Source organism: Brachyhypopomus gauderio, chromosome 19 (assembly GCF_052324685.1).
Source record: "Brachyhypopomus gauderio isolate BG-103 chromosome 19, BGAUD_0.2, whole genome shotgun sequence".
Classification (NCBI taxonomy): Eukaryota; Metazoa; Chordata; class Actinopteri; order Gymnotiformes; family Hypopomidae; genus Brachyhypopomus; species Brachyhypopomus gauderio.
In genome coordinates this window covers 4,219,583-4,228,336 of record NC_135229.1, presented here as the reverse complement: position 1 = coordinate 4,228,336, position 8,754 = coordinate 4,219,583, and the positions used below count along the sequence as shown (strand labels likewise).

The window sequence follows — 8,754 nt, the reverse complement described above, 5'->3', positions numbered from 1 at the left end:
GGGGGCGGGGCAGTTGAGAGGAGGAGGAGGAGGAGGGGGGGGGGGGTGGAGCAGTTGAGAGGGGGAGGTGGAGGAGGGGGCGGGGCAGTTGAGAGGGGGAGGTGGAGGAGGGGGCGGGGCAGTTGAGAGGGGGAGGAGGAGGAGGAGGGGGGGGTGGAGCAGTTGAGAGGGGGAGGTGGAGGAGGGGGCGGGGCAGTTGGGAGGAGGAGGAGGAGGGGGCGGGGCAGTTGAGAGGGGGAGGAGGAGGAGGGGGCGGGGCAGTTGAGAGGGGGATGTGGAGGAGGGGGCGGGGCAGTTGAGAGGGGGAGGTGGAGGAGGGGGAGGGGGCGGGGCAGTTGAGAGGGGGAGGAGGAGGAGGGGGCGGGGCAGTTGAGAGGGGGATGTGGAGGAGGGGCGGGGCAGTTGAGAGGGGGAGGTGGAGGAGGGGGAGGGGGCGGGGCAGTTGAGAGGGGGAGGAGGAGGAGGGGGAGGGGGCGGCTCAGGTGGGGGGGGGAGGAGGAGGTTTGGGCCACAACACAGCAGCAATTGTGAAGCAGACAGAACAAACATGACGGTATGACAGCATTAAGACTGAACACAAGTTACAGTTGCATTTGTGAAACATAAAAAAAAAATTGTCAAGGAATTAATATTAAAGCCATATCAGAAATGCAGTAACCAAAAGACATTTCGAAAAAGCCCGGCACTTGAGGTTAGTCACAGGAGGACAGACATATTGAACACAAAGAAAATTACGAGATGTAAAATTTCTGTCAGATTATGATAATCGCACACAAACATACATACACACACGCACACATGCCACTAAACCTGGTCAGGTTTGTTTAGTCAACAGCTTGTCATCGACGTGAGGACGTGAGGACTTTTCTTAATATCATTCTTTACATTCTGTTCTAAGCTCATTCAGGTTGGACATGTATGTCTTTTGTCTTATGTCAACCTTCAGTTTTGAGCAGTCACAGTGTTAATATGCCGACACGTAATGTGTCGGTGCTGCGGTATTTTTAATCTTGGCGGATATTTATTCCTGGTAATGTGTGTTGTCAGCTTTCATCTACTTCACATCTGCTGTAGTGTTACGACTCTGTGGGCCACCGTAATAAAGACTTGTCCTAAGGGAGGAATATTCAACCGGTCCCAGCCGTGACGACCATTCCGTTACTCTGTCCTGGGGATGCTACACATCTCTCTCAGAACGAACAGAGGATACCGCCGGATCGTGAACGGACAACACGTCCCCGGACCCGAGCATGAAGGCGTTTTATTTGTGCGGGTCAAAATGATGTGACCAGCTCGGTTCGATGTATGACAGCAGAAGGATAGGGCCTCTGAACCGCGTCTCCTCTCCTGTGGTTCGACAATGACTTCCATCTCATTTCCTTTAGCTTCCAGACTGCCTTGCTGTAAGCTTTGTTTGTTTGTTTGCTTTTTGTTGTATTTTCTTTCCTAAGATGACAGCATTTTGCTGAGTCACATTTCTGATTGAAGGGCCAAGAAAGTCATTTCTGGGGCCACGACTCGGCAAACTGTATATAGTTGAAATACTGAATCTGAAACCTGCACATCTTGTTTTCAAGTCACTGTGTATAGAAAATACATGTATGGGAATGTACAAAGCAAACGCTTTGGGTTTTGTTTTGTTTTTTAATCATCACACATGTATATGAATATACCTTTAAACTTACCGTTATACACATATACACACACAACTCAAAAATGTTGGTGTGCACAGACTTACTTTGACCTGTAAATTGACATGGATATTTTTTTCATTCTAATAAAATATTCGATTGTTCATTTTTGGTTCTGTTCATCTGCATAAATGATTGAGAATTGGGCATTGACATTAAATGGAATTTTTATAGTTTATGTATTTCCTAATTCGGACTGTATGTTTTTTAGAAGTTAGCGCAGGAAGGGTCTGTGACATTTAGGAGAATTCTGAGCTCCTGAGCACAGGGAAAGGCTGTTGTGAGTCTGTTTTATTTTTTATTATATATCTGCAAAGCGCCGTGTCCTGGCATGACACCCACCGAACAACAGAGGCCGCAACGGCGTCTACGGAGGAGACTGAGCCCTCTGTTGCTATGGAGATTTCTATCACCATAGCAGCGCGGCCGCGGATACTGCAGCACTAGAAAATGATGTGTTGAAAGATTATGTCTGAGTTAATTAGATCCGTGTCAATCACACAACGCATAATTAACAGGAATGCCAGTTAGCTTGCTGTTTTATAGGGTTTTATGAGCACTGCATTTAAACGTCTCGGGTTGTGTTTTTAGCAGGGCCCAGGGTTCAGAGCTAGCGGACCAGGTGACAGCGTCATACTGTAACTGCCTCAGGTTTATTTAACCTCGGGTATTTACTGAGGGATCACAGCAAAGTACAGAAACAGCCACCCACGCAACACACACATCCACACACACTCACACTCACGTCTAACCATTTCTCTACACACACAGCCACTATCACTGACAAGCCAGAGCCATAACCAAAGCTTTATTTTGTAAAGAAGTCATATTGAACTTCTAGATACCAGAAAAAAACAGAACTCTTATTATGGAATCCTGAGACCTCGTAAAAGCAAGGACATGCAGCCTTTGTTACATAAAAAATAACTTTTTTGTCATTTTGTCAAACATTTTTAAAAGTCCAGTGCGACAGAACATTATTAGTCCATGGGTGTATAATGTCCAATTCCACAGGTAAACGGAGCATTGTCTCTTGCAAACAACCTGTCTCCATCTGATGGACCAGAACACTGTGAACTTTTTGGCCTTCCGTATGCAGACCAATAGCTGCAGTCTGTGCACTGAAGAGTCTACAGAGGTGACCATAGCTGCCAAAGATCAGAGAACACACTGAAACATGAAACACACAGCTGCTGGTGCTACGAAGACATGCGTGCGTATTGAAGCACAGCTTTGGAGATGAAAAATCCCTTTTAATCCTTTAGTCCTAGATATGGGGAATGTTTATTCTATGGTTTTGCAACCAAATTGACAGTGTTGTTATGTCTAGGTAAACACCTCTTAATGTGTGCTACTAATTCTAAATGTTTAGGGATGCTTTATGCAACAGACAGTAAAAAATAAGTATTCTAAACTAAATGAACTGAATATGATTATTGCATATTATCCAGTTGTATGTACAAAATAATAATAAACACGTCAGATAATCACCACATCTTGAAGGAGAAATACGACAGTATTTTCCAAAGATTCTTCTTCACATTATGAAAGTCATTATACTGACACCTAGTGGCCTGGGTGTATCACAGTGTAGTATATTTAAATCATGGCTGCATACGGAGCTGTATGGAGCAAATATTGTTTCATTTGAGGTTCACAAAGATCTCTCATGAGCTGCACTATATTGAAAAAGTAATAATCACTTCCAACATTCTTTGTTACTTCATGGTGATAAAAAAAACTGCAGTTTTCAGCAGAAGCACTTCTACATGGGAACTGTAAGCGTATTCACTCTCTGAGATGCAGCTATATTGTGGAGAACTGATGAACTCTGATCACTCGAAGGCAAATTCTTGTCCCTTAAAACCTTTTTCAACAAGAAGTAATATCCCACCGAATCCAGACAGCAGTTGGTTGCCGCTATCCACTGAGAGACTTTTAAAAAGAGGTAACTAACGTGCTCGGGGCATTTGTAAATGTATCTCAGCAGGTAGGCGACATGGAGAGGAGTAAAGCACACGAGAAACACCACCATGTTGGCTCTGATTATGGCCACCACCTTCCGTCGCCCTGCCGCGTTTTTCTCCTCGGCGTGCTGGAGACTGTCCTCCGCCGCCTTCTGCACGGTGCACATCGCTCCCGTCGAGCAGGTCACGACTGTGGCCATCGGCAGGAGATACCCAACTATCTCCAACACCAGGAGTTTCGGCAGTTTGGTTTTCCCCAGTTTCCGGTCGAAACACGTCCTCATGTCTTGTGTCGTTAGGGAATAGAGAAGACGCACGCTGAGCGTGATGACCACCACCCAGACAAGAGCGCAAGCCACACGGGCTATCATCTTCCTCTTGGAGTCCAGGGCTTTGGCCAGCAGGGGGAATCTGACCACCACGAAGCGGTGGGCGCTGATGACGGCGATGGTGAACATGCTGACGTACATGTTGACGTAATGCACCCCGTGTAAAAATAGGCAGAACTTCGTCAGATCCATGTTGTAAATACTGTCGTATATCCGGAACGGCAGGAACATCACGAGAAGGAGGTCAGCGAAGATGAGGTTGAACATGTAGACGTGAGTGTCGGTCCAGCTGCGGAGCTGGAAGAAGAACCAGATGGCCGAGGTGTTCAGCAACAGACCGGCCACGAAGACGGGTGTGTAGGCCACGGCCTCCACCACTCGAGGCCCACTGTTATTCGACGGCACGCTGCAGTTAAACTCCATCGCCTAAGACAAAAGAGGAAAATTAGTGGGAATAAAATCCCTATAGATTAGGCACTTTGAAATGGCATCAGGAGAGAGATTAATGAGGATGTAAGCAGATAATCAGACTAATCAGATCTAGGCAAGAAATGGTACTGAACCTTTAATTTACTGTCTTCTATAAAGTCTGAGCTTTTTCCAATGGCCAACTTGTAAAATATTGTGTATTATGTAACAACCACTACTTTTAAGTTAGTGGCTATCACACAGCTTAATATGGGCTACTGCACAGACTACATTTCTACCTAATTAAATTTCCATTTATTATTGTTGTTGCTGTTGTGGTTGTTGTTGGCTAAGTACTGCTATCTAGTGTCAGCCACAGGATGGTGGGGTTTTGAGTTTTGTCGCCTCAGGGTTTCTTCATTAAGCTGAAATGAGTGGGGATTGGGGGATTTCCACTGTTGCTTTGAGATAAACATATTTTACTAATAAATAACACATCTTAATCCACAATAAAGTGGATTTTAACTATGTGATGTAGAATGTTTGGGAGTTTCACTTTCTTTTATTCTTTGTGAACCAAATTCATAATGCAGTCGTGTTTAACTGCATTAGTATTTCTGATTGTGTGCCGCTGATTCTAAATGCACGCTTTTGATGAATGTAGCATACAGTAAAAACTACTATAGGAAAAACAACTACAGTAAAATCAACTACCATAGTTTTGCTAAAAACAAAATAGTAGACTACTAATTCCATACAAAATAGTAATCAAATATCAGAATTGAATATCAAAAATATATGTAATCAAAGTAATCAAGCGTTTATCAAAACATTAATAAACAAAATGCTTCTGTAATATTCTAACTCCATTTTGCCGAGTATTTATACCACTGATTAAAGACACCTAAATACTATTGAATTATATGTGCAGTACATTACAGTAATATGTGCCCTGGCCTGAAGATAAAGGCCGACTCTTGACGCATTTATTTGTAACTACTCCAGAACGACCCACCACCAAACATATCGTTTCGTTTGTTGTAATATATCAAATTGACCACAAGGGGTCACTAGCTTTACGTTTAGACTGCAACCTGATGTATTTCATTCAACAAACGCTATACATAATAGGATTCGCAGTTAACACACCTCTACACTTGCTGACCCGGTAAACAGTTTTATACTTCTCTAACCCACCTGATTCACTGGTTCTAGCAAACTACAGACCATGTGTGAAGTGTGTGCCGGGTAATAGCCGATCTGTGTGAGGCGGATGCGTGCGATGCGTGGTGTGACACATAATTTTGCGGAAGCAATATTGGCAACGTTGCGAGTTTATCGCTATCTGTAGCGAATTACGAAAAAAAATATCGGATAGTGACAGACATACTGGTCCTGGTCTGGCCCGCCCAGTCCAGATGGTCTCGAACCTCTACTGGTGCTAGGTACATAAAAGTGAACGGCTGAACGAGAAACTAGATTGCAGAACTGAGTGTGGGTTTCTATAAATACCTCACACCAGAAGATGTGCTGATAAGAATCAACAGTGAGATGTGTGATTCATTTCTCTCTAGTAAGCATGGACGTAATTTTGATTTCGAAAGTGGGGGGGACATGGATTCGTCGCTATTTAAATATTTGATTTTAACCGTAAAAACTGGGGGGGACCAAAACCGGCTTTTGAAAAAGTGGGGGGGGACATGTCGTCCCCGTCCCTCAAAATTACGTCCGTGCTAGTAAGTACAGTGAAATGTTGTCCACATGCAATAGATAATCGAGAAGTAACGTCCCACTTTGTATAAGTGATTATGGCCGCTGCTTTTGTACTTCCTAATGTATCGTTTATTAATTATGAATGTATTCAATTTCGAAAATTATTCACAGTTATTATTATTTTTATTTTATTATTATTATCAAAATCCTTTAACAATTGATCTCAACTGTTTAGATCAGAGAGGACGAGTGTGCGCTAGACGACCTGCACCCCCAGGCGTGTGGTCAGGTCGTCGTCTTGCGTGGTCCAGGGAGCGTTTACACTGGACGAGGGACCAGTGGGCCTCGGTACTATTCACTGATGAAAGTCGATTCACACTGATAATAAACAGTAATCATGGCCGCCATTGATGGATTAAGTCATGAAGGGGAGCGGTATGAATCCGCCACTGTTGTCACCAGACAAGCCCTTGGTGGTGATGGTGTGTGGGCAGGTGTGTCCAGTCAATACAGAACTGCCCTACACTTTATGAATGACACAGCGCCAAGCTCCTACAACTTGATAAACATCATTAATCCAGTCATTCTACTGATGGTAGCACAGGAACAAACTCTGAACACAAGCTCACTGGAGTCTGGCATCTGCAACACCAGGACCACAGATGCAAAGATGCCCCTGAGACAATCCAGACTAGACAGAGAGCACAGAACCTAGTACCTCAGACAGTGTGAACCCAAGGTGGATGAGAATGAGGAGGAACAGAGGAACTATCATGGAAGGATAAGCCCCTGAATGGTATATCAAAATATCATTATAGCTGAGAACCTCTGTTCATAATAAGGACATCAATTAACAGTGGCCAAATAAAGAATACTTATCTTACTAGACATTGCAGCAAAATGAGGCCACGTTTTATGAGTCACCCTAATTTGTTATTTCTGGGGTATTTTGTAAGAACACAAACCTTTTACCAGAGCTAACATATTTTATTACTAACTATTGCTTGGTTTTGTGGTTAAAATAAGAATTATTTAACAAAATATGAGTATAGATTAAAATTTGTTAGTTTTTAGAGTACAATTGAGTAGTACGAATGTAACGGTAAGGCACTCTGAATATTTGAAATACTACAATTTTCACCATTTGATGTTAAACAAAAGCACATGATATAAAGCGTTTACCCCCACTACCACTACCAACCCCTAGTAAACTACCCTCACCTTGACAGTTTGGGACAACGGTACAGGTTCTTGTTTCCCAATAGCTTCTCAGCGCTTAAACCTGAAAAGAGAGACTGGAGGTTTTCTGAAATACACGGAAACATTTTAAAAACCTTTGTGTCGTAATGCTTTTGAGCAACCCAGTCCGGAAGAATTTTTGTGTGGTCAGACATTGCCCAATAATTAGGTCGGGCATGGAGGAAAGCAAATTCGCCAAGTTCCCCATGCAGAAGAGCTCACAGCCCTGTCAAAGCCCAGCTGCCCGAGAGACATGGAGACATGCTTCACTGATCAAGAGAAGCATTTGGCTGAAGTTCGGTGAGCTTGCGACCCACCTCACTGCTGACTACCACGGTGCAAACTATGAGAGAAGCAGGCGGCTGGACTTTAGGTACAGGAGATCATTCCTCGCAACAGCGATCGCACTGCACAACAGCTTACCATGTGCAGGAACATTATTACTGTGACTTTACGATTTACTACCTAACGGTTCACAGTAAACATAGCTACAAAACTCAGGACACTGTTAAACTCTCTCGAATCACACATCAGATAACACTTTGCACTGCACATCACACTTTACTACAGCATTAATTTGCACACATTAGGTTTTAGTTTTCTTATTTAAATTAATATTCTATTGTTTATTTAATTGTTTACTTCTTTTTTATATTTATATTTATACTTTGACTTCTTTTACATTTAATGTATGTATGGTTTTACCCTTTCAAAGCTGCTGTAATAATTGACTTTCCCACTTGGGATTAATAAAGTTATCTGTCTATCTATCTATCTAGTCTGAGCATCTCCATGTTAGAAATCACACTGATAACCTTGAAAATTATCCGTACGACAGAGACCCCTGTTTACACAGCTCAGACAGCCGAATAGCCCAATGAAGACTACTGGTTAAATAACCAGGTCAAACTGAAATCCTACTTTGGTTCGTTTTTGAAAACACTACACTCTTTGTTTCCTTTAGTGCTTTTAGTTCATTCTATTAGATCTTGTTCCTTATTTTCTTTCTTTTTTGTCCATGTTATTATAACAACACACGTAACTTACCTTCACTCCACGATGTTAGTCAGTAATACAGTTTAACGGAGGTTTGACAGGAAGTAGATGTGTACGTACATGACCACAAAACTTCCATCACACTTTGTAAGCGTGGGAAGGTTCCTGTAAAAAAGGTGTATTTATATGAGTCACTTATCACATTTGAACCTTCTTGATCTGCTCCAAATTGTCCATATGAATTCACTTGAATTTTGTGTATGAGAAAAGCAACGTATTGCACAGTGCATGCACAGTGTTTGTGACTGAGACTGGGACTAAGACTGAGACTGGGATTAAGACAGGGCTGAGACTGGGACTGGAACTGGGATGCACTGCAATGAGCCATGAGCCTGCATGCATGCTTCAATG

General features: G+C 43.0%; 1 protein-coding gene across 2 annotated transcripts; it reads right to left on the bottom strand.

The window, feature by feature from the left end:
• Window positions 1-2,490: 2,490 nt before the first annotated feature.
• On the bottom strand, window positions 2,491-8,409 carry LOC143483160 (G-protein coupled receptor 35). Of its 2 annotated transcripts, none has more exons than XM_076981941.1 (2): window positions 8,395-8,409; window positions 2,491-4,413 (listed from the first exon to the last, which is right to left on the bottom strand). In XM_076981941.1, exon 2 carries the CDS (start codon window positions 4,408-4,410, stop codon window positions 3,457-3,459), a length of 954 nt encoding a protein of 317 aa, XP_076838056.1. In that variant the 5' UTR covers window positions 4,411-4,413; window positions 8,395-8,409; the 3' UTR covers window positions 2,491-3,456. The 2 variants fall into 2 exon arrangements, with proteins under 2 accessions (XP_076838056.1, XP_076838055.1); XM_076981940.1 differs by lacking the exon at window positions 8,395-8,409 and adding an exon at window positions 7,330-8,385.
• Between the last annotated feature and the right edge of the window lie 345 nt (window positions 8,410-8,754).